This window comes from Pecten maximus, chromosome 8 (genome assembly GCF_902652985.1).
Source record: "Pecten maximus chromosome 8, xPecMax1.1, whole genome shotgun sequence".
Taxonomy (NCBI): Eukaryota; Metazoa; Mollusca; class Bivalvia; order Pectinida; family Pectinidae; genus Pecten; species Pecten maximus.
In genome coordinates, this window is record NC_047022.1 from 12,247,484 (window position 1) to 12,273,544 (window position 26,061).

The window sequence follows — 26,061 nt, forward strand, 5'->3', positions numbered from 1 at the left end:
GACTTGTTTCTGCAACAAGTAATTTCTTAGTCAAACGGTGGTTAAAAAAGAACCAAATCATTGTCACTATCTTTTTTGGCTCACAAACATTCCTCTATTAAACAGGAAACACTATTCTGGAAGTATTGCATCATTTGGTCACGACAACCCAGGTCAACTTCTACAAGAAGTACAGGCGGTCAGCAAGGTCAAATGAAGGTTCTTTATGAATGGACTGGCCCACCAGGAAGGCCAGCTTGTGCGCATATTGGCATGGGGCCGGCACACGGATGGTTCCCTGAAACAAGAAATTAAATGTTGCATATGAAACATATGTACGCTAAAATTTGAATTACACGTTGTGAAAACGCTAAAAATGAAATACGCTAAAAATTAAACTTTTCATTTTGAACAGAAAACGAAATTTGGCATACGCTAAAAAAACCCGATATACGGTATGTCTAGATAGCTGAAGCTTAATTTAAACAGCAATTCTTCATTTAAATCAAAACTATGCTTACCCTTATACATTGGACAATTCTAATATACAGGACCCATCAATCAAAGTGATATTATCAAAGTTTTAACAGTTTCAACAAATGTTTTTCACTAAGTTACAAAATAATTGATATCTGTGTCGAGTTTTAAACTATTCAATGATGATAACATACCGGCCAGTTGTAGTACAGATGTGTCATCTTGTACGTAAGCCTTTGCATGTGATCAGGCTTCAGTCCAGTGGTGTCAAAGATGACATTGAAATGAGTGGGTGTCACCGTTCCTTGACGCACTGACTGTGACACCAAAAAGAAGTCAAACCTAAAATTGTATAATATTTATTTTCAAACAATTGTATATGAATTGGTCAACAAAATTTGCTCCTTTCACTCATGGTTTCAAACAAATGATGTAACATTTCAGTGGATTAATAGCATAAACTGAATCTTAAAATTTGAATTTTTCATAACATAACATAATTCCACTAGCAAAGGTTTCATCAATATTTATCAATCATTTAATCAAAACATTCCTCATGCAAGACAAACACTGCAAGATATATCTGGACTGGAATTGTATCAAAACGTTTTGAGAACTGGACTGTGAATTTCTTTTGCTTTATTCATTATCATGCTCACTGTGCTGTAATCAACATGATTTGAAAGGTATACTTATGTCGGATAAGTCTGGGCTATTTAATCTCGACAACATAAGACACCTTGTTATTTTATTTTAACAATTAGACATCTAGAACTTACCATTCAGGTTTGGTAACTTCTGTGTCTATAACTGTTCCAGGTACAGGGTTGGTGAACGTCCTCCCTGCTTTTGCGAAAAATCGGCTGTTGATCCTCTTTTTAACTACTACAACGGCTATCTTCACACTACAATTGACAGGGTAAATAATGATATGAAATATTCATAAATCAAAGGTAATGTTGCCATGTCATATGCTCACCAGTCCTTCAGACCAGGCAAGCTAAAAATATGGATAACCGAGGTTTACTCAAGTCATGCCTGTTGAGCTTAAAACAAGTTAATATCAAAGATGTGGATAGATGACCAAAATTTTTTGTGTCGTTTTAAAGTCCATTGACGAAGGATTCGCAAGTTCAATATATCATTCATTTTTAAGCAAGACGCCCTTCAGCTAATGCATAGTTGTTTAACACAAAATGTTCATCTAAAGAATCTCTCTGAACCAGTTGTCATATTCTTTATCAAATTTAGCTAAAATCTACACTTGGAAAAGAAGCCTTTTTGAAGGAAGAGTTAGATACTAGATGGACAACATTCAACTGGATACAAACATTTGTAGAGACTTACTTGTAGTCATCCCCAGCACATTCCTTGATTGTTCCCACAACTTGTGGTACCTCGTGTTCGTGTACAGCAGGGAGCTGCCCATCACCAACACCATCCCTGAAGATGACAATTTTCTCGGGCAACGAGCCATTCTCCTCATGATATCTCTTCAATGCATCTGTGATCATAAACAGGCAAATCATGAAAACAGCAGATTTATAATGTGCATTAGTTGTGTTACCAAACCAATTTATTTCATACTTTCAAAATGACCATACCTATGGAAGATAAAATTCGGTTTTGGTTTTGTTTTGTTAATTTGGGAGTTGTCAGCAGAAAAAAGCAAAAGATAGTTTATTCTGAATAATTTTAATGCAATATTTTTAACCCTTTACCTTTCACACAGATTTTGAGACCATCATTGAGCTCCTGTGCAGTGTGTTGGAAGGTACATCTGGAGTAGAATCTTGTGATTGTTCTATTGATGCTGCATACAACGCCTCCCACTGATCTTCCTTTACTTGCAGAGTCGTGGTAAGTGTCTATTCCAATGACCATGAGATTCTTCAGCTGTTTGCAAAATAAAATAGCTTTTTATTTGCAATAGCATGGTTTATAGATTAATTCTTTAAAGATACAGTTCAAATCTTCCTTGATAATGCAGATTTCATATCAGAACAAATTATACCATTGTGTTCTGCAAAATGTTTATTACATTTTTTTTATCAATAATCAAAGTTGAAATAAATTTACTGGAAGTCTGTGTTACTTTAAAATCTCTGTATATCAATTAAGACTCTAGGACAAATACTTACTGGGATGTCAAGACGCCAAACCTCTCCTCCGAGTTTGCAGTTGAGCTGGATGGCAATCTTTGTCGCCACAGACATCAACATTTGTTTCTTGACCAGAGTACGGCCAACCACACACTGGCTAGGTACTACATTAAAATTTTTCCATCATACAATTAACATACATAGAATAACTTAACGTGCATCATGCTAATTTGTTTTTAATCTAATCCAATTATAGTAAATTCATTCATCTTTCACTTTTCATAATTACAAGAGGACCAGTGACCTTGCATTATCATAAGCAATTCAAAACATTTTCCTTCAAATGATTAAAGTATGTGTGCAGATGTAGATCTCTTGCAATCTCATTAATTAACCGCATTCATTTCTATCCTATAAGTTATCTTTTTTTTCCCAGTTTATCCTTTTTAAATCCAGTAAATGTGCAAGCCCTAATATATACATCCATGTGTGTATGTGTATATATACATTCATTAACATTTTACCTATGTCCTTAATGCCATATACATACCTGGGTGGTCAACACAACATGCCTTCTTGATGGCATCATAGCGATCTTTTCTGTTTGATGGAAGGATACACATTACCAGCTGTGTATCCCTGGTGACAGCCCTTTTGAGATTATCCAAATAGGTAGAGGATCGGTCATCAGGTAGCTCGCACCTTTTGTTAAAATTAAAAGAAAATGCTAAGATTGCAATACTTGTCAGTTTTCCAGCCAGCACTCGAAAATGGGTTTGAACAGTTTTCAATCAAATGATGTGAAGGTATCCATCAAGTGGGAGAACTCCAGGTTAGTCTCGGAAGAAACAATCTAATTAAAACAGTACCATGTAAGCCACATACTGTATTTTTTTCCCTGTAGTCATTCTACAAGGTAGATTTTGCAGATTTTACAGAAATAGCTCCGGGTTGCTACAAGGGCTGATTGTTCTTCTGCGTAGATGGCACTTTTTAGGGACTGCTAGAATATGGGTTTTAAAGGTCAGAGTACTCAACAAACAACATAACATATAGCAATGTATTGTGGTGTAGCCAAAATGAGTATTAATTTCCAATATATCAATAGAGCCGACTTCTGTCAAACCTGTCTATAACGACCGCCCAAGGGGAGTCAGAAAAACGGTCACTATAGACAGGTCAAAATTATCGCACCAACCAATTTACGTGAAACTGTCATAAATAACTTGTCGTTGAACAGGGCATTCAGAAGACCAGTCAGAAGTCAAATAAATGCATAAACTTTATAAATATGAAGGGTTTAATTTTTAATGATTTTGTGGACCCAAAGACAAAATATAACTCAAAATACTCCAGACCTGCAAACGAGGATGTTTTGATACAGGGATTGCTGTATCGCTTCATATGGATATATCATTACAACACTAATACTTACTGTTTGGGGCGGTTGATTGCCATGCCCATTGGAGGTCCCACCTTGCTGAGAGTATTCACTAGATCTGAAGCATTGGCTGAATCACGCTTGGTATAACAAATGACCCAATTGCTCAATGGTACACTTGTCACTAGCTGTTTGCCTCGAAGATCCCTGCTCCAATCAGCATCCTCTTGCTTGTAGGTGCACTGCAAAATGTTCAATAACATGAAATTATGACTAGATGCATGTAAAAACACAAATTTCAGTGCTGATATATGAATTGAACAATAGTCCAACACGTCTTTGTTGGACAGACATTCACATGTAATCAAAATCAAATGGCGAAAAAGGATTATACGAGATGTTCCAAACAAGGTGACACAGGAAATCAGTCGAGAACATGGAAAGTAAAACCCTGGGTCAAATGGCCCAAAGCAAATAGATTTGGTCTGTCTGCAAGTAAATATTAAATATTGGTGTCTGTCCAATATACGAATGCAATTTCTCTCCCACCTTTTCCTAGGAGTACAGAAGATACCCCCCCCCCCCCCCCCCCCCCGGGTTTTTTTGGGGCCGTTCATTTCATTTTAAAGCCAAATTCCCAAAAATAATCTTTTCCTCCAAAAATGAGACAAAAAGGTCCCTTCCCAAACCAGTTATTAAACTAAAGCCCTGGTTACATAGAAAATGTGTTATATGACCAAGATAATTACCTGCGCATTGGAGAGATAGATGGCTTCCTTTGGTAGGACACGTCCTGCAAGCTGCAGCAAGTTCTGTGAGAACCGAAGTCTCCATCCCCTGAGCTCTTGTACAACAGCAGGGGTTCTAAAACAAAACAGGAAAAGTTTGATAAAATTGGTATGACTGGCAAACCTATTAATAGTTACAACATCTTCAATCAAACCAGAGATATAGCAATGTTTCTTAACCTTGAAAGTATTCTGAGCATGTTTACATCTACAAGTATCTTTATAATGCCCTTTAACAGTTTATATGACTTTTTACATCTACAAGTATCTTTATAATGCCCTTTAACAGTGTATATGACTTTTTACATCTACAAGTATCTTTATAATGCCCTTTAACAGTTTATATGACTTTTTACATCTACAAGTATCTTTATAATGCCCTTTAACAGTGTATATGACTTTCTAACTTTTTGTAAATTTCCAAGACTAGAAACAAAGTCTTACGTGTTGATTTGGTTCATGAATCCAGACAGTGTGTTGCATCTTCCCTCTGGAGCAATTCTTGTATGGGAGGCAACATCTCTCATTACAGAAAAATCACTTCTGACATCATCAGACAGTCCTGCAAAATTTAAAGTTGACCAAATAAACTAGTTACTCCTAAACAATGGGCAATATGTTATGTTGACAGTTTCTAAGAGAATTTCTTTTAATAATACATCCATCATGCATACAAGAATTCAGTTGAGATGGATATGTCACCTGCATAGCAAGCTGGGTAATAAATAGAGGTTACACAACGAGTGGTTGTTGGATATGGGATTTATTTCATACGAGTAAGTTATTTTTTAAAAGTTACAAAAGACACGAGCTTTAGCGAGTGTTTTTTGCAACTTTTAAAAAATAACTTACTCGTGTGAAATAAATTCCATATCCAACAATTTCGAGTCGTGTGACCTGTTTCTACCACAATAATATCGGCTTGAATCAAAGGGAAGCGTGTATAATTTCGCGTATGCAAATAAAGTGTACCGGTGACGTCCGGGACCCGGTGATGTGACGTCATTATATTATTGATGATCTCAATAACAATTGCAGCTTGGGTCAAAGTTCACCTGTTAGCCAATCAAAATGCGTACAGAGTTTATACCACGTGTGGTATAAACAGATTGTTAATCAACAGCTGTAATGATTAACTGATGGCCTGAGAGTTGAATAACACAGGGTATTGTGGTAGAAACTGGATTATTGCACGGAGACAGATTTTCTATAGTATTGCATGGAGACAATTTTTCCTATTTATAATAAGTGATCTCAACCTTTGAAGAATGAACCATTAAACAAGAGACCCATTGGCCTTAACCTTCACCCAAGTTTTAAATATTTCAATTTGACCCTTTTTGGCCTCGCCCATCAGCCCAGGGGGTCAGTTATGGCCAACATGTTCATACCATTAGGCTGTCAACCCATGCTGATAATGATAACAAAGTTAGGATGAATTCCAATAGAAATAAAACAAATGATAGTCAAAAATGTGATTTCTGACCCAAGGGAACTTGAGTTATCGCACAGAAACCTCTTCAGAGGCTGCCGCCAACATAGTGATACTTATTTGTCGCAAGCAATAAAAGGACTAGTTTCTGAAAAAATATTGTGCTGCAAAATCTTGAACTAGAAACAACCAATACATGTCATGGCTAACCATTAAACATACAGAAGTTTATTTTAGATTGTTCAAGCAGTGTACCATTAACATGGAGTGTTAGTGTATACATAGGTGTGATTCGAGAACAACTCAATGTAATGGGGCACGCTGATTCATGGCTAAAATTTTAGTGCATTACTTTTTAGCGATGTTCACATTTAAGTGTTTATAGCTAAGCGTTTTAAAAATATGTGCTAAATTGGCTAAAATGTGCTCTTCAATAAAACAGCCCATAACAGTTTAATTAACATATCATCAAAAAAATTCCTATAGAACTTGAAAGAGTCCATCTGTCGAGCTCAACAAACAACAATATTTCCTGTACCATCAAAATAACTATATAATACACCTACCTGTCAGTATGCACAGTTCTGGAACAAGTAGTATTTTTTCAGGGCGTCCCATCTTCACCTCCCTTGGCTTGGCTCTGCTTACCAGCATGGGCTGTTGATCATCCCGGATATCTTTGTCATATGACTGCATACGAACACCAAACTCAATTAAATTCAAACTATACAAGAGGCCTGTTAGACATCAAAGTTCAGATATTCCAATAGTATTTGTAGTTGTTTGATTCGAAACAGATGGGAAGAAAAATATCTACTCTAGGTCATGCAAGCAACAACAAAATTATGTTTTAACACAATAATCTATTTGCATAGTCAAAAACAATTTTTTTTGTCCAATTCAATATCAAGAATATTTACTAAAAGACGGTAGAATTTCAGTGTTGGAGTTAAGCAAACTACCGTAAATATTCGCGTATAGTGCGCACTTTTTTTCCAAAATTAACAAGTGAAAAAGACCACTGCGCACTATACGCAAGTACAAGCCTTTTCCCAGTCAGAATGAATGTGATTTGACCGAGATTTGTGATCGTTTCCTTTCACAGCAGGATTGATTTAATACTTAGGGATATATAACATGTATAAAGCATTAAGAAAGTAATAGTTAACAAATAATCAAAGAAATGAATAGTTATTTTAATGTTTAATTCCTTGAAATTGTGTATTTATCAGCAATTACGTGGATTTATCTAAGTCGATCGCGAGATCGTGAGCCACATGTTCCGTACACATACGATCTCACTTGAGCATGTTCCCGTATTCAGGTCCAAAACGATGTATAACATCTCAATTAACATCAAACAAAACTTGAAATGATATAACAGTACTTAGTTATTTCATACTTCTAAATTAATCACCTTATAAATCCAGAATGTTGCCAGAAACTGATAACGTTCAACTGGTTTATTTACGGAAGCTGTAACAGCACGCATGCGCAATTAGGCACGGGTAACACTAATGCCTTGATCTCGTGCGGCAGTCACTGGCCATATAAAATACGACATGACTGCTATGAAAACTACCGGGGTACTCTTATCTATCGTCTGCACTGTAGATTTATCCTTTACACATGTTAATTCGTTGATATAAAAGTTGTGACCAGCACGACGACTGCAGACTTGTTTCCGTACTGTACTGTATACAAAATGGCGACCTGTGTTACATTACGTAGCAGTCAGCTTACTAGTCAATCTTGTTATAATTGAGCTTAATTAGCTTTGTATGTTCGTGGACAGATACCAAAGAGGTCATACCTGCGTGAAAATCACAAGGTAATTGAGGTTAGGATTAATTATTTTGTTGGTACTAACAGCGTAGATGGGACCGCTACAATTTGCAAGCTGACTAGGCCTGTCGCGGTATAATGTAAACAACCTGTCAATCCAATGTGTCAAATCTGACCGGTGATTCCAATTAAATGTGGTACATTGTAAATAAGCTTTCATAAGTTACAAATTCCTATCATCTTATGCTTTAGAATTCATCTACCGCTCAGTTGAAAATTGAAAAAAAAAAAATTGTTAATTTTTTTTTTAAATGAACCTCAAAAACGTACCTGCGCACTATACGCGAGTGCGCACTATACCCGAATATTTACGGTAAATTCTTTCCCCCTTAAATCAATTTTTAAAAGTTGCTTTTATAAACCAAATACATCTGCCATATGATCATCATTCTATCTTTGTGTACACGAACAATGACACATGATGTGCCTTTAGATAGTGGTGGGCCAATCATTGATTATAATAGAAAACTAATCGATTCAAAACATTTCAAACGACATCAATCTTAAAATCCAGAAAAAATTGATGAGTGAATTTTCTGTAGTGGTTTCATGTTTTCTGGAATTAATCGCTGATGTTGTTTTCTTCATTAGTCAATGTGGTCACACAGACGCTTGTTTGACTGCTTGTAGTAGCTCTAAAGCATCCGACTGACTCATGCACACTAAACAAAATGGCAGACAAGTTTGTTTTTTCAATCAACCTGGTATCAGCTAGCCAAGGTTTGGTGTTTATGTTGATGTTTAAATGTTGAGATGACCTTTCAAACTAGGAATTTGGTGGTCACCGGGTGTGGTGTTTATATATGAAAGTGTATGCTAATCAAGATATCAGGAGTAGACGAATGTAAAAGCCTTGGCACTACTCTTGGTTGAAATAAAGATAATTCATAGGTAATTTAATTTACATAAAAACATGATGATGATGTCAATAACTGCAACAGTTGAATCTGAAGTGAAATTATTATGTAGTTATGATCTCAACGAGTTTAACACTTATCAAACACAGACTATTTCTACCCCAATTAAAAGCAGCACTAACTAAGTTTTGATCAATTATTTTGCTCCTGAATTTAACAATACAACAATGATGTTTACTAAATATTTAATATTAAAACTTTTAAACTAGCAGAGAAGTTTGAAATGTAAAAAGTTTACAAACGGCAGTTGACGACGGACGAAGCACGTTGACTATAGGTCATCTGACCCGTTGAGACAGATGACCTAAAAACATATGAAGATGGGACAGATTAAACTGAAAACACACAGAAAATAGATTTGTCAATTCTTTACCTTTCTGTAGTAATCTTTGAAAGAGATTTCACCGTCTCGTCTGGAAAAGGTGCTGGTTGGGTGAATATCCCAATCAATGTCATCCACACGATGGGTTTTATTGTTGTATCTGTTAAATTATCAAGTTAGAATGTTAATGATTTTGGAAAATTTGCGAATTTTTAGTTCTTATAAACCTTTAAATATTGGTACAATATCTGGCTGTATGTAACACAAGATCAAATCAGAAGAAAGTTATATTTTGTTGTTAGAAACAACTAATTAATAATTTCCACAAACTATAACTACAATTGAAACTGTATACATCAATGAAACTTTTAACTTTCTGAAAGCTGTTGGTCTGTATCACAATATTTTGTAACTATGGCCACATTTTCAGTTTAAGCTTGATGCGAGTGTTCCATGATGTATCTACATTTTTACAAGTTTTGTTTAAATTTGTTTCGTTTTTGCCCATTTTACTCTTCTCATGGCCCTAATGACCTTTCTAGTGTTGATCGGCCTTTAGGAACTAAAACTACATCTGTTCATCTAACTGTAAAACATTTTTTCTCTACAAATACTGAAAATTGACTTACCGTGTAAGGACAATACTTCCAACAAACTTTTTTGTGCATCTGTCAACAAATGACTCTCCACTTCTGTCATTAGAATGGTACATGTCGTACATCATATCCAATACTGTATCCATTCGCATAATTTTGTGGGAGATGTCTGCACACAACATGGCCTTGTTTTCATATTGCAATATTGAGGTAATGAATCCAGGCACCACTCTTAGTCTGAAACACACCACAATGACATACATACAACCAAAAAAATAAAAGAGGCCCAAGACCTTGCCTCAATCGCATAATTTTTTAGCAATCATTTAAAAACATTCTGAATCATATAGTAATCAAAGCTCCACTCATTGGCGCTGTACACGAGGAAGCAATTTAAGGGGGGCTTATATAGGAATTTGCCTGCTGCCAAATACCCTTTGGTTTAATTCAATAAAATAAACATGATGTAAGGGAGGTAACCAAACATTGTTTACTATACGGTATCTGTTAGTCTCTGTATCCGTGATACTTACATACTATCATGTTGATCATCAATACTACTATGCTATCTCTGTATAGAGTCCATTATTACACCAAAGGGAGAGGGCTTATATAGGAATTTGACTGTTGCCCAATACCCCCAGATTTAAATTAAATAAAATCTTTATGAAATGAAAAAAGTGATATAAGGAAAAAGTATACATTAAAATATATATTTCTTTAAATATAAATATAAAATATAAAGCATTTTTTTTCTCCCAGGAAGAAGCTTTCACAGCTAAAACTGCAATCAATTTTTTGAGTTCTTTACCCTGTAGAGAGTATTTACACTTTAATCCAACTCCTTTTCATCGAAAGCCATATTAAATACAAAGAAAGCAACTTACTTGTGCTGAGTAATGTCAACAGCAAGGTCCATGTTGTAATAGTTTCTACCAATTTGTTGCATGTTGATTAGGTTCAAGATCCTGTCGAAATTGAAATAAATTTCTATTCAACTATTTAAACGAGAGACTAATTATGTTGCCAAACCATTTTCATATCAAACATCACAACTATGTAGTAGGCAGACAGACAAAACTTCTGGAATAGAATACTTTTATCAATGTAAAGTTGAGCAACCTATGGTAGATAATTTGCTGTTTATGTTACATGTTTTGAAGCACACAATTCAAAATGCATAGTATTAATTTTACCTTTTGAAGATTACATTGTACAAATGTAAGCATTGAGGACTGGTGCTGTGAAATGTGTTTGTCAGCTTGATAGTAATACGAATATTTTCATTGTCACGTTTTGTCTGACTGAAAACCTCGGTCACCTGTAAAAGAATCACACAAAGCATGCGAATTATAACCAGGTTTAAGCAACGTGAAAATTTCTGTATTGTTCATATTTTTATTTTTAAAGTGTAGTTGGTTTAATTCTTACTGCAAGTAAATTCACAACAGAAACAGCCTTGATCAACTTAATTGTTCAGTTTTAAATCGCCTATCTAACAGAACTATTATAGTTTGGAAACCATACTGCATAAACTTCATAGATTGTGGACATAAATGGTGAAAAATGACAATATCAATTTTTCCACCCAATTGGGCCAAGAATATGCATCTTGCCTAGAATTTTAATGCCTTATTAATGAACCGTTGCTACGACATTGGAAGTGTTAGGTATCTGCCTGTCAATTTTTACCCAACCCCAAATAAAAGAATGACAGGTGTTTGCGATTTAATGACCAACTCCCTCCACCACATATATTAAATGAATAACTGCTATTAACTTTTAATCAATTAAGAACTTTCAATATTACAATTTTTGATGTCAAAAAATCACAAGTCTCCAGTTCCGCAAATTAAGGGGGATGAACAGTGTTCTGCAAGTTAAAAAAAAAGTTGAGTATCTTGCCTCTTGTGGTAGCTTATGAGGTAAATACAGGATCATGCCATCAAAGACTCTAGTTGGTCCAAGTAGATCCGCATGTGTGAACAGCAGACCTGCCCTCATCTTGCGACTGTCGATCATTGGGTTAAAATCCACGTGGTATTGGTAAAGAGACCAGTCCTCATCACAATCAAAAGTGAAAAAGTTGGTTGCTAGAGGTAAAGGAGTTCCTGAACTTCCTGCCAAGAAAAATGAAGAAAACAACATACTACATGCATACAAATATGAGAAGCATTGATAATACTTTATAAATAACAAAGGTCTACAATGGAGCCCTCTAAAAGATGTCATTATAAAATAAGAAACTCCAAAATAATAGATTATACAAAGAATTACTTTATCATCTTGATAAACTTACTTTATCATCTTGATAAACTTGTTGATGCCATAATGATCAGAATGTAATTATCATCTTTCTTTAATTTATCCAGGGTTGTCAAAGCTGTATAATATGCACTATAATAGTGGTACAAAATTTTTAAACTATGAAATCTACTCTAGAATCTGAAATTTCCTTTATTTCTTAAGTTTTAAACAGTTATCTAAGAATTATTTCCATATTCATTTTCTCATAACTAATGCAAACTAACTGGATAATATGGCTATCAAATTTCTCTCCACTTGGTCACCTCGCACTACACCCATAAGCTGACAATGATTAAATATTATTCAATTTCATGGTTAATGCATAAATATTGTTTCAACAAGCATCTTGATGCTGTAACAATTTCAGTACGTTTCAAGGATTCAACAAAATCAACAGAAATAACACCAGTAATTCTTAAGTTACCCTTTTTGTCAGTGATGTGAGCTGGACGGGTGTTAACATCTGTATAACGGAAGTCAGCCCTTCGTTTTCCTATTTGTCGAGCATCTCCAGTTCCCACTCTTAGTTGAGCCATTTCCTCGACTGGAGCTCTTGGGGCATCTCCTGCGCCTGGTCTTGGAGCAGTTACTCCCCCACGATAACTTGCCCTACCACTACCTGCTACACTGGTTGCCCCACCTGGAGTGGGAGCTGGTGCAGCAGCCGTTGGCTAGAATACACAACAACAGCATTAAATGCCTGGCATAGCAAAACAACAGATGAAATAATATCATGTTTTTCCCAAAAAGCAAGTTTTAAACTCCAATTATCCAGGGCTATCAAAGCTGTATAAAGGTGTTACAAAATTCTTAAACTATGAAATATCTCTGGAATATGAAATCAAGTTAGAACCCAGTTAGGTTTAGCAAAGGATATAGGGGTCAATGCATCAAACTATACCAGTTACCACAATAAAAGACAAGGGAATGAGTTGGTCCTCGGTAAATAGCGTTTTAAAAGACGGCATTAGTGAGGGATACATGCTAGACGAAGGTGAATGTATGATCAAACTACTACAATGAAGGACAGCTAATGTGTTGGTCCTTGGTAATTATTTCAAGACTACATACACCCTAACATATATGTACAAGGCATTCACTATGTACACTATCTTATAGATACAAGGTATCGATTGAAGCATCAATGTAAGGAAGCAACTGATAATTCATCAATGGACACCACATGATGCTCCATTGCAGTTCCACCTTAATGCTTACTGGTTGGACTCTCTGTTGCTCCTCCCCAGGGCGTCTTGAAGGTTCTTCTTGAGGAGTTCCACTTCCTCGAGATCGACCTCTGGATCGTCCTCTGGCCCGTCCCGACATCTTGGTCTTCTTGGTTAGTAATTATTTTCTGCAAGCAAATAAAAATTAAGAATTGGTCTTAAAGCCTGCTTTCCAGTCGTAGCAAGCAATACAAATTTACCAATAGTTCCAGCCAACAATTAGTACACATGGCACATGCGTACAATATAGAAATACAAAAGATCAACCTAATGGATCTCTTCCATAGAAACACTTGTGGCAGTATAGGTGTAAAACTGACCAGCTCTGAGAGGAGTGTTGTGTCTACTATCTTTGTTAACTTCAATTGACAGACATCAAAATGGTAAATGGTTAAAATTGTTATGACACATAATATTACAACTTCAGTGTATTGCCATCTGTTGTACCACCAAGCTCGCACGCTGCCATCAAATTTATCTTCAAAGTTTCCCCAACACTTAAGTGCACCTGTTGTAATGCTAAACTTACATACCACCATTTGCCACACTTTCTTTATTTATAACAAATACAAGCGTCTTCCTTTTGGTTAGTATTAAAAGAAAAATAATATTAGTCCCAACTACGTATACTATATCAACAGGGTATAGCACTTGAAGATCAGATGATGTATCGACTGAGACAGTAGTACATTGTGCAATAGGCTATTGACAGATTGTTAGTATTGTTTACAGAGAAGTCGCCATCTATGTCAACCCTTTAAAATGTGTGTTAGTATTGTTTTTCTGTTTGTATGATAGGAATTCCTAGTTGAAATAATTGGTATTTTAAGTGATTTTATTAAATGCTTCACTTAGAAAAGACAAGTACATATTACGGATATGTCCCTATTCCCATATATCCCTTGCATTCAACAAAATCATAATTAATTCAAACAAAAATATTTTCTTCCAGCACAACAAACAACACTATATTTTTACCCATCTTAATTTATACAATGTACAAAAAGATAGTAAACTTCTGATTTCTAATCCCCTTTGTTCATGAACTTGGAACAATTTCAGAAACAATTTCTTTTATTCAAATGCAACTTTACTGCTTCAGTAAATGAAACGATTGTATGCGGCAAATGAAAATTACACTTCATCCACTGATTATATAAGAAATCAAATAAAATGCACTTGTTTAATCATGTCAGTCAAAACTTCTTTAAGTCTTCAGTGCCCGATTCTCATGTATAGGTTTTGTTTTATATTTAGAATCTGATTTTAAATCAATATCCCAGGCAAAGTTTGAGCTCAGCCCCACTGTTGGAACTGAAGAAGTTTAGCTTACACAGGACAGACAGAGGAAGCACAATAATTATATGTCATCCTGACCCTTGATGACCTATGTTCAATGTCCTTTGTTATCCAGTATTACCTTTTCATGTCTAGTAGAGGCATTCATATTGAATTTGCTCTGCTTGTCAGGTTACATGCCTTAAGGAACAATATATTACATGCAAGTCCTCAAGGTTAATCTCCCATATAAAATGTACACATGCTGTGTACATATATAATATATAACCTGAGGTCAAGTATATTTTGCCAAGGCAATATATGACTATCATTAATAAATAAAGCAATTTTGTTTTGATAAAGTAAAATCCTTTTAAAATTTATTTCATAATAAAGCCTTATATCTGGATTATTTCAGAAAATTACTTTCCCAATTCACCAATTTTCTTCTTACAATGAGACAAAAGAGTCACTTATCAATTATGGCTTGAACAACATTCATTATTCCAAATTATACATGACAAAATTGGTATTGCTATACCATTAATTCATCATGTGTATTATACATGTAATAGAATTTGATATAATACAAAATGCTGACAACAAAGAAAACTTTCACACAACATATTTTAATGGTTCAGAAAAACAGTGCAGATAAAACTTTTACTTACAACAAGTTCAATATTGGACAAGTCTCATGTCAAAAGCCAAAGGAAAAGAATTTTTTACTTCACTATGATCAAAGTCGGTACAGAATATGTTGAATCTTGATATTGGGTTATTCATATTAATTTTAATCATACATTTTGCTAGGTACTGAGATGTAGTCAAACTAATATAATTTATTAGAACTTATTCTTGGCATGTAAACAATTACATCAGCTTGCAAGTTGGGAAAGTGTTTCCTGTTTAATTTGCGACATTTCTTATGCTACATATATTTATTTGTACATAATGCAAATACATTTATGACTAAACCCACATTTCCTGTGCAATGACAGACACAAACATTTACAGATTTTGCATATTTTTTGGGGGTCTGAAAATAGCACATTTTCTGTAGTTTACAAGATTAATTTTCAAATTAATGAAACTAAAAAAATAAATTTTGTTCAAAATAATTGAAACTGACTCAATTGTGTTTTGGGTTATGCATTCTAACAATCTGATGTCGGATATTGAAAAAAATTAATTGCAAAAGGCATACATCACTACTAGGGCACACTCAGTATTGGTCTAAAAAGTGTGACATTTTTATCAAATTTTTAAAACTTATTTTCATTTTATATTTGGTATTTCATGAAGGTCATTATGTTCATTTTCCAAAATTAAGATGGAGAAGACAATACTTTCAGTAAATTCTTTATTTCATACTTGAAATTTCAAGTTTAGCATTGTTGCATCGGTAACATGCTGTCTTTTAAATGTTCAAAATGGATTTGCTGTGTTTAATTCGATTAATTAACTATGTTATGGAGCCAATACACTACATATACAGAAAATAAAAAATGTTTTCTTTGTAATTAAGTGTTTAGCAATTATTTAATGATTTAAAAAAATAGGAATTAAAAAGGACACTGTTACCCTCAAAACTTCTACTATAATTAATAATGCTATTACACAACAAACAAGTGCTGACTTTTCTGCTGTTATAGATTAAATGTATCTTTGCACTAGGGTTAATTACCCAGGTACTCGTATATTATACTTATTATTCATAGGTATGGGTGCGTCAAATGAAACTGTCGTATTCATGATATTGCCAACACATAAACCTAATCAGATGCACATTTTCATTTTATTGTCGGGAGATGGCACGTCCTGTGTCATTACGTATTATCCGTCAAAACAACACTCGTAATTTTCATAAGAATAAACCTGTATAACATTTGTTCAAATTAATGTGTGTGGGTATTGCATTCTGAAATTCTGGTCGCAGATATTGGGAAAATTCATACTTAGAAGAATTTCAAGAGAGACGATAACAAAACCGTCCGAGGCGAGAAAATGTGTACAAACATCTGCAAGTTGGACGTCTGTCATGAAATTTATGGCCATGCCCTTAATAATCATGTAAATATTAGATCAATAATCCCATCATTCTGATAGCAATATGGGGTGTACCTAATGAGTGACCAGGGAGTAATGAGTGTCCAGGGAGATACTTTTCACGCCCAGGAATTCGTTAATGAAGATTTTTTGAAAATTTTTTCTGTAACGTACATATTGTCCCATTATCTACCACCATGCAAAATCTCACTTCGATCGGACCAGTGCATATTATTAAAATGCACCGATGAAGTTGCAGTGCAGCGTGCACTCGGGTGTCCCGGGCGTATTTTACACGCCCAGGAAGTCGTTGATTTAAATTTTTTGATTATTTTTTCTGAAACATACAGATTAAACCTTTATCTAACATCATGCAAAATTTCACTTCGATCGGACGTGTGCATAATACTAAATTTTACCATTAATCTTACGAAGTTACGATGAAATTGCCCTGTATTTCGGCTGCGGTCAGCACGTGAGTGTCCAGGGCGTATTTTTCACGCCCAGGAAGTCGTCGATTTATATTTTTTGATTATTTTTTCTGAAACATACATATTATACCTTTATCTAACATCGTGCAAAATTTAACTTCGATCAGGCGAGTGCATAATACTAAATTTTACCATTAAATCTTACGAAGTTACGATGAAGTTGCCCTGTATTACGGCTGCGGTTGGCACATGAGTGTCCAGGGAGGTTTTTACACGCCCAGGAAGCCGTTGATTTATATTTTTTATTATTATTTCTGTAACATACAGATTATACCTTTATATAACACCATGCAAAATGTCATTGCGATCGGACGAGTGCATAATACTAAATTTTACCATTAAATCTTACGAAGTAGTGTACTCCAAAGATTGGAAGGGAAGTAACTCTATTGTTAAAATAAGAATGTTACCAGACTGCGATGAGGACGCGGTTCTACAAAGAGTCCATTATTTATTTATTTTATAACGAGTATAACTAATATATTGGCTATATGTAACACATTTACTTTATTTTTTTGACTCTCCATAATTTTATTTTATTTCTTAACACTAAGATATTGTTTATGATAAAGTTTTTCAAGTATAAAATCAGAATATACTATTTGGAATAATTTCCTCACTTTGCATTAAAACATTATTTATTTGATTATAGATGAAGATGTAATTTATTATAAAACTTATATTATGTGTATTTTGTACTGAATAATGTCACAATGTTTGATGATGATTTAATATCTTAACCAATTTCTGCATTGTACTTTGCATAATAGTTATTGTTGTAACTCATAATTGATTCATCTATATTCATTTAGTTTAAACATATTTTATTGTATCAAATATATACAATAGGATTGGGCACAATATATTCATGTACCGGTATTATTTTTTATGATATTTATTTATTAAATGTTTGATAATAACTTAATATCTTAACCAATTCATGCATTTTAATTTGCATAGTAATTATTGTAAGTCATGATCTATTCATCTTTATTAATGTATTATTTTTTATGATATTTATTTATTGAATGCCTTTACATGAGTTATATATACTAACTGTTTTAGACTTTTAGTTAATTTTTGTTGTTGTTAGTTACTTAGTTATTGATAAATTGTTCAATTGGATATTTATATAATTACATTTTTTAATAAACTGCTGTAAAACTATTCTGATGTGAAAAATTCTGACAGGATTGCCTGATAATAATGCTATGTACAGTGTGATTTTTGTTTTTAATATGCAGCATTATTTCTTTTAACAGTATAATTACAAATCTTATAAGAGCTTACAATCAATTTATTTTGTATATATTTTTTCTATTGCAATATTCCCTTTAGAGTGTTTAAACTTTGTATGAAACCTTTTGAAAAAAAAAACAAATTTTACTTTTAGAGTATCCTAAACTTTCATTTTTTTGGCAGTTGTCTTGGCATTTCTTACCCTTTTTCCTGTCCTGTCTCTTCTTTAAAAGGTTAAATATTGTGCTAGCTAAAACCGGCTGTACTTCCTCCTTTTTAGTTTAAACATATTTTATTGACATATAATAATGACAAAGGGATTAGTCAGCAAGTTTTTCCAACTTATAGACGACTTCTCCCATAATAATAACAAAATAATTAACAATAACATAGTCACATGATGGCATATACAAATATTCAGAAATTCGATAAAGAAACGAAAATATAATGAGAGAGAGAGAGAGAGAGAGAGAGAGAGAGAGAGAGAGAGAGAGAGAGGGGGGGGGGGGGGGGGGGCAGGAGGGAAGAGGAGATAGGTACATATAAAGTTAAATGACTGCATCGGGAAAGATCACGACATATAAATGTTTGGAATGAATTCAAATATACTTGATCGATTAGAAGAAAAAACATTTTTATATTATATGGATAAATGGAGCATTTTGGATTAAGTTTTTTTATTATAGGAAAATAGTATGAAAAGAAGGGGGTGGGGGATAGGAAGTGATGATTAGTCGAATCTTCCCGACCTACTCAAGAAGTTTTGCACAACTTTGGCGATTTTTACATTGTCAGTTGAGGAGATATTCGTGTCACCATTGCAAAGTATATTTACATTAACAGGACCGTACCAGGTTAAATCAGCAATAAGAGTTCCTCTTAACTTCCTCCTTTGTCATTAAGAAATAAAATTTAGAATCATAACAGTAATTTAGAAAGTCAGCATTCACTGTTTTGTCATGATTATAAAGTTTTTGATGTTCTTGGTTATAAAAGATATATTTGCCTAAAAAATGGGATTCTGTTTCAACGTCGTAAGAATTAAAGTATACAAGTAAATTAAAACAAATACATGTACACATATGTAGATGTTTCTTTCGTGTAAGTATATTATTTTTTTTTTCTCATTTCAAACATTGATTGTTAACACAGCAAGGAAGTATAAGTACAAGTAGTACAACATAGAAAATGATACATTAATGTATTAAATAAAGGTATTAGACAACAGACTTTTAAGAGAAATTAAAGGAAGAAAAAAAATCATATCTAACAAATGATTCTTTTGAAATGCGTGTATATTATAATCATATAAATTAGAGAGTTTGAAATCTGAAATGAAATACAAATAAAACAGTCAACTGGCATTGGAAACTGTCCTATATCCAATAAACAGTTCTTCAAAATCTATTTCAAAGTTTGAAACTCGAAATGAAATACTGATAAAAACTTGTTGATATAATGATATAATGATAAAAAGCACGTGCATATGGGATAAGAATGTGAAATGGCATCGAAAACTGTATGAAATAAATGTTTTACATGGAGTGTACAGAGGAGTCCGCGTGTAAAAAATATTATAATCTGTCAAAATGTATTGCAGTATTTCAAAGTTAGAGTCTGCAACCAAATTGTGAATCATGATACGAGATTCGTATCAAATAATAGAAAAAACGGTCGATGGAGTTTAACTGAAATAAAAGGTGATAATTCGTGCCATTTCGGGAAGATAAATGTGTACAAGTTTGTACATGCAGGGACATACTATACTCCTACATTTGTTTAACCAAGGACAGATCAATTAAAAATCTTAAGTCCCTTATATCCAAAATAAAAAGGCCACTGATTTTATTTTTTATCCGACCATATTGGGCTGATACCTAGTGTGATTAGAACCATCTTCTTGGGATCTAGATAAACCCTACCCTACCACATTGTTCCGACAATAAACGATCAGTACCTCTAAAAACGGCCCTTTTCAAAGCCGACCTCTTCACGAAATGTGTTAAAAAATCTCGAAAATGCACAACTTAAATCGATAGAACTTACACTTCAAAAAGCCAATTGGTGGTATTACGTAGTCATCAATAACAGTAATTGATGATTATTCACTCGGGCAACAAACGGTCATTTTTGTACACGTGTTGTTGCAGCAGTACAAGATGCAGAAAATTACATTTGGTAATAAAATGACTTGTTTTTTTCATGTTTCTGGTAGCAACAAAATATTCTTTTTATATTAGAATAGAAATAAGCAAACTGATGGTGAGGGACAAACAGCACGACACCTAATTTGTTAGTTACGTGACTCCGCCTACTGATGGCTTTCGTTACCTGTCACTCGTCTTCCATTGAACACAAGTGAGGCGGAGACGCGGGTTAGTTGACAGCTAGACAGGCGCCAAAGTTATATAAACTAATCCAATTAGACTACACCGCAGGTGGGCGGAGTCACCGATAGATGATCTTTTTCACTTGACTCGGTCAATTATTGTTTTATAAAATATTAATGCATTTATTGATCACTTCGAAATTGTAAGAATGTATTCATGGTTTTGATGAAATAATACGTTTTTATAAGTATTTTATTTCAGGTTTCAGATTTGGAATTCCACAATTGACATATTAGAGACGTGTACATAATTTGGTTTGATTTATTTTGTCTAACGTCCTATTAACAGCTAAGGTCATTTAAGGACAGCCTCCCGTGCGTGCGACATACATGCGTGTGGTGAGTGCGTATGTGTGTTTTGGGAGGCTGTGGTGTGTTCGTGTTAAGTCTCCTTGTGATAGGCTGGAACTTTTGCCGATTTATAGAAGAAACGCAGAGAATGTCTTTATTCTTCTCTACCAAAAATGGTATAGATATAAATATTCTTTGTGACATAATGCCAGAAAGATTAGCAGAAATCCGTAATATTTTAGATTCCCATCATCTGAGACAACCTAACTTTCGATTAGAAATACATTTTGTATGCGTATTTCCTTCTTTCCGTCGTCCATCAAACTGGAACGATCCAGATATTAAAGGATTCGTCTACTTAGAAGTTCATTAAAAGAAATATACCTAGGAAGTGTCCAATAATAAAGGCATCTTGGTGTGTGGCTCCCCCATGTTAAAAATACTGCATAGCCGTTTGAAGAACCGTGCTAGCTCTCTTAACTATGACCTTTTCAGAGCAAATTTTAAAATTAATTCTCCTGATTATATGTGTGGTAATCCTTGAACGACCCTAAAGGTCCTTGGTTGTTTTTCTATTTACAATTTACATTGTTATAACCTTTCCGCAAAAATCAAACCTCCGACTTTCTCCTATTGGGCGAACCAGAATACGGGCATGCTAAATAAGTCTATAGCCGATTTTAATACATTTATCAGGTATGGCAACGGAGTTATAACGTTACAATTAATTCTGTCATAATGCGTTATATTCTATTTGATTTGCAGGAGATTGATAAATAATTGCTATATTTATTTTTAAGTCGTTAATTGTACTAGAATACTAAAACAATATATTTTTGCCTCTGATTGTACGTTATCTAGCGAGTGTCTAGCTAGATTAGCCGAACACGCGGGTTTGTCACTCATTACAACTATTTATATTGTAAAAAAATAATGTTAGTATTTAACTTGGAATGTATGATTTTCGTATTTATTTTAGAACTCAAAGTTTACGATGTTATTAAACGTTCTAATTACGGAACTGAAACTGTAACTGAAGGAATAATCGTAACTGATGAAATAGTAAGTTTTTATTTGTATTTTATTCCGGGTTGCAATATGTTATATATCAATTAACAGGGACATGTCAAGTTGTTATGTAAACCAATACAATTACCGGTCACACCGCAGGTGGGCGGCGCTCCGGGATTAATTTGTCAGATCACAGGTAGATATAAAATGGCCTGGACAATGAAGTGATCACCTAAGGCTGGATTCAGTAACAAAATACAATAAATATACACTCGTCCGATCGAAGTGAAATTTTGCATGGTGTTAGATAAATATATAATCTGTATGTTACAGAAAAAATAATAAAGAAATATAAATTAACGGCTTCCTGGGCGTGTAAAAACCTCCCTGGACACTCATGTGCCAACCGCAGCCGTAATACAGGGCAACTTCCATGTAACTTCGTAAGATTTAATGGTAAAAATTAGTATTATGCACTCGTCTGATCGAAGTGAAATTTTGCATGATGTTAGATAAAGGTATAATATGTATGTAACAGAAAAAATAATCAAAAAATAAAAATTAACGGCTTCCTGGGCGTGTAAAAACCTCCCTGGACACTCATGTGCCAACCGCAGCCGTAATACAGGGCAACTTCATCGTAACTTCGTAAGATTTAATGGCAAAATTTAGTATTATGCAATCGCCTGATCGAAGTTAAATTTTGCACGATGTTAGATAAAAGTATAATCTGTATGTTACAGAAAAAATAATCAAGAAATATAAATCAACGACTTCCTGGGCTTGTACAAACCTCCCTGGTACTCGTATGCCGAGCGCAGCCGTAATACAGGCCATCTTCATCGTAACTTCGTAAGATTTAATGGCAAAATTTAGTATTATGCGATCGTCTGATCGAAGTGAAATTTTACACGATGTTAGATATAGGTATAATCTGTATGTTACCGAAAAAAAAATAAAAAAATCTTCAATAACGGCTTCCTGGGCGTGTCAAATACGCCCCGGACACTCCAATGCACGCTTTAATGCACCTTCAGTGGTGCATTTCCGTATTATAAAATCATTTGATCGAAGTGAAATTTTGCATGGTGTTAGATAATGATGTTATTAATATGTTACAGAAAAAAAATTAAAAAATCTTCATTAACGAATTCCTGGGCGCGCCCGACACCCGAGTGCACGCTGCACTGCAACTTCAGAGGTGCATTTCCATATTATGTAATCATTCGATCGAAGTGAAATTTTGCATGGTGTTAGATAATGGTCTCATAAGTATGTTACAGAAAAATTATTAAAAAATCTTCATTAACGAATTCCTGGGCGTGCAAAATGTCCCTGGACACTCCCTGGTCACTCATTAGGTACACCGGCAATATGCCCACTTACCAACACGCCAATTCGTACTGACCAGCTTTCATATAAACACGGTGCCTCAATATGGCCGATGACAGGAAGCCATACGTGCGCATGCTTAAACTTATAAACACATGTTTATGTTCACTTTGTTTGTAACAGTACAATTGTCATGTAGGCCCTATGTGTGTCACAGTATAAAAGTCATCAAATGATATTATAAACATGGGCTTTAAGTAGATATAAATGAAGTGTGTGATCGACAAGGCTGCTAACGATGCAAACATGGCTACCAGGCACGGGAGCATCGTTTGACGAACCGAGCATCATCAGCATGTCGATTGCATCCATGCACAGTCCCTTCGACTGTGATTTTGAGTTATTTCTATTGTTTAACTGTATAACAATACTCTGTTTTTGAAAGTATTACAAAAAAAAACCGATTGCATTCCCGTTATCGGTATTGTCACTTCAAATACTAACCATCAACCACCTGCTACTTCTTCCAGTTCTCTTCTGCACGCATCACTGACCCTCGCAGTGACGGATGACTAGTTCGCGCGAAATTTGTAGCCAATCACAGTCAGCACACGACTTTCGGTGCTGGACATTTCACTTGCAGGGGGGGGCCCTTTACCAAATTATGGAAAACTACATGAGGATCATGTTAGACCAGCGACGTATATACTAACGGGAGGGTTTCTTATGTAGATATTCATTGTAAACATATTGATGAAGGATAAAAATCGTAGAATAAAATCATCATTAGATCTAGCAGAGACCTATGGTCTCTGGATCTAGGCTAGTTATTGATACGATATTTTGCCGAACTGTTGTATGGAGACTAAATTTGCAAAGACCGTTGCATCTATTTTAAAACGGAGACTTTTGAAATTGCCATAAAACATATCTTTACATTAGAATATAAATATTGAGGATTCGGGATATATATAAAATATATCTAAATTCGATTTTTATATATTTATTTCCGATTTGAACACTAAGCTTAAATTTGTACAATTATAAATGCAATCTATTACACAACAACTATAATCACTTTATTTAACTCTTTATGTTCAGAATACACAAGTTCAAGATCGAAAAGTATATCTTAAGATTTATTTCCCACAAGTCACTTTATAAAATACGAAACACGAGTACATGATACACGGGTAATTGTCATTAGTTCACGAAACACGAGTACAGGATACACGGGTATATAATCGTCATTAGTTAACGAAACACGGGTACAGGGATGCACGGGTATATAATTTGTCATCGGATCTTGCATAATTCACTCGAAGTGGATAAGATGCCAAGCTGCATCAGCGTATGCTGAGTTATATGCATATGGTGTTATTCTGCAGTCTCATCTTGAGTATTTGGAGTATGGATTCAAGCTGGCGATCTATCCCCTTCTTACCACATGGTTTACCTTCAGCTTGAAACTATGATCTTCGCATCATTGGTAACTTGGATTCCCCGCAAAAGTTGTGTTATTTATCAGTAAACCGCATATTATTTCGTTTATGATATCCTAATTCAAGTAATTCCATTTTTATAAAGATCATAGACATTTTATTCCTAGCCTACGTGTTTCTGGTCTATACTTGTCCCCTTTGTTGGCGGATCCATCATCAAATTACTATTTTACATTTTTTGCATTTAGAAGTTCGTGTTTTGTAACTTTAGAATAGTAAACCTTGCAAATGGATACTCGAGGACAGGATGACATTAAAATAGTCAATTTATAGTCCAAAGTATGTCAACAAACGGTGAATCCGTCTGAATAACATCCCCATCCACTTAATCCATTAGAATTGAAATTGTCTATAAAGTACGATAGCCGACAAGAGCCTGGCAAAATGGAATGAAAAAACTGTAACACTTTTTTCATGGTACATTTTTTTCACATCTTTTTGTACCATTGTATGGTACAGAAAGATGTGAAAGCGGAGTTGAAATGAGTCAGTCGTTTTTGTATCTTTTTGTACCAAAAAGCGGCCGAAAATAGCCATGGTACAGAAACATATGAAACGGCCAGACATAAGGGTGACTGAGTTTGACAAATGACTCCCAGCTAAAGCTGTCATCACATAGCCTGCCAATTAGTAACCGGAATGTCTGGCTACTGGATGATCCAATCGTCATGTATATTGATGTTGGGCCTGCAAAATGATCAGTTGTCTATTTTAATTTTTAAATTACTTTTCATTTTAAAAATAACGTCTTTAATAATTTTTCCAGAGACGAATTATTTGTACTTACATTGTCAATGTATCCAATCTGCCTCAACTTCTCGAGTAAAAGAAACTAAAGACACCGATGGGGTCCGTTTTGGGGAAATGGGACCATCAATTTTATTATGTAATAAAAACTTCTCGAGTAAAAGAAACTATAGACACCGATGGGTTTCGTTGCTACGCTTTTAGCAGTGAAATATCGAAAAGTAATCATTCTATAAAAGTGATATTTAATCAAAACCCTGCATACAAACGACAATGGAAAAAGTTAAAAGATGATCCGGTATATTTTGCTATGAAAATGTAATAAACAGCATATCTTACAGCATCTTCAATAATACCAAA

The 26,061-nt window shown here is 34.4% G+C and overlaps 1 protein-coding gene across 2 annotated transcripts; it reads right to left on the reverse strand.

The window, feature by feature from the left end:
- Positions 1–24,006, reverse strand: LOC117332475 (piwi-like protein 1). 2 transcript variants are annotated; one of them, XM_033891390.1, is made up of 19 exons: positions 23,957–24,006; positions 13,365–13,500; positions 12,571–12,817; positions 11,745–11,959; positions 11,036–11,160; positions 10,727–10,807; positions 9,873–10,076; positions 9,295–9,403; positions 6,726–6,849; positions 5,172–5,289; positions 4,689–4,803; positions 3,994–4,181; positions 3,109–3,260; positions 2,598–2,722; positions 2,178–2,352; positions 1,804–1,960; positions 1,236–1,361; positions 651–798; positions 1–277 (listed from the first exon to the last, which is right to left on the reverse strand). In XM_033891390.1, the coding sequence occupies exons 2-19, from the start codon at positions 13,470–13,472 to the stop codon at positions 161–163; spliced, it is 2,634 nt and encodes an 877-aa protein (XP_033747281.1). In that variant the 5' UTR covers positions 13,473–13,500; positions 23,957–24,006; the 3' UTR covers positions 1–160. The 2 variants fall into 2 exon arrangements, with proteins under 2 accessions (XP_033747281.1, XP_033747282.1); XM_033891391.1 differs by lacking the exon at positions 23,957–24,006 and adding an exon at positions 23,507–23,549.
- Between the last annotated feature and the right edge of the window lie 2,055 nt (positions 24,007–26,061).

Excerpts from the sequence above, each read along its gene's own strand:
- LOC117332475 (XM_033891390.1), bottom strand. The coding sequence starts at position 13,472 with ATGTCGGGACGGGCCAGAGGACGATCCAGAGGTCGATCTCGAGGAAGT. Across the intron at positions 1,961-2,177 it reads TCTCAAAATCTGTGTGAAAG|ATGCATTGAAGAGATATCAT; the intron begins GTAAAGGGTTAA and ends TTATGATCACAG. Across the intron at positions 278-650 it reads ATCTGTACTACAACTGGCCG|GGAACCATCCGTGTGCCGGC; the intron begins GTATGTTATCAT and ends TTCTTGTTTCAG.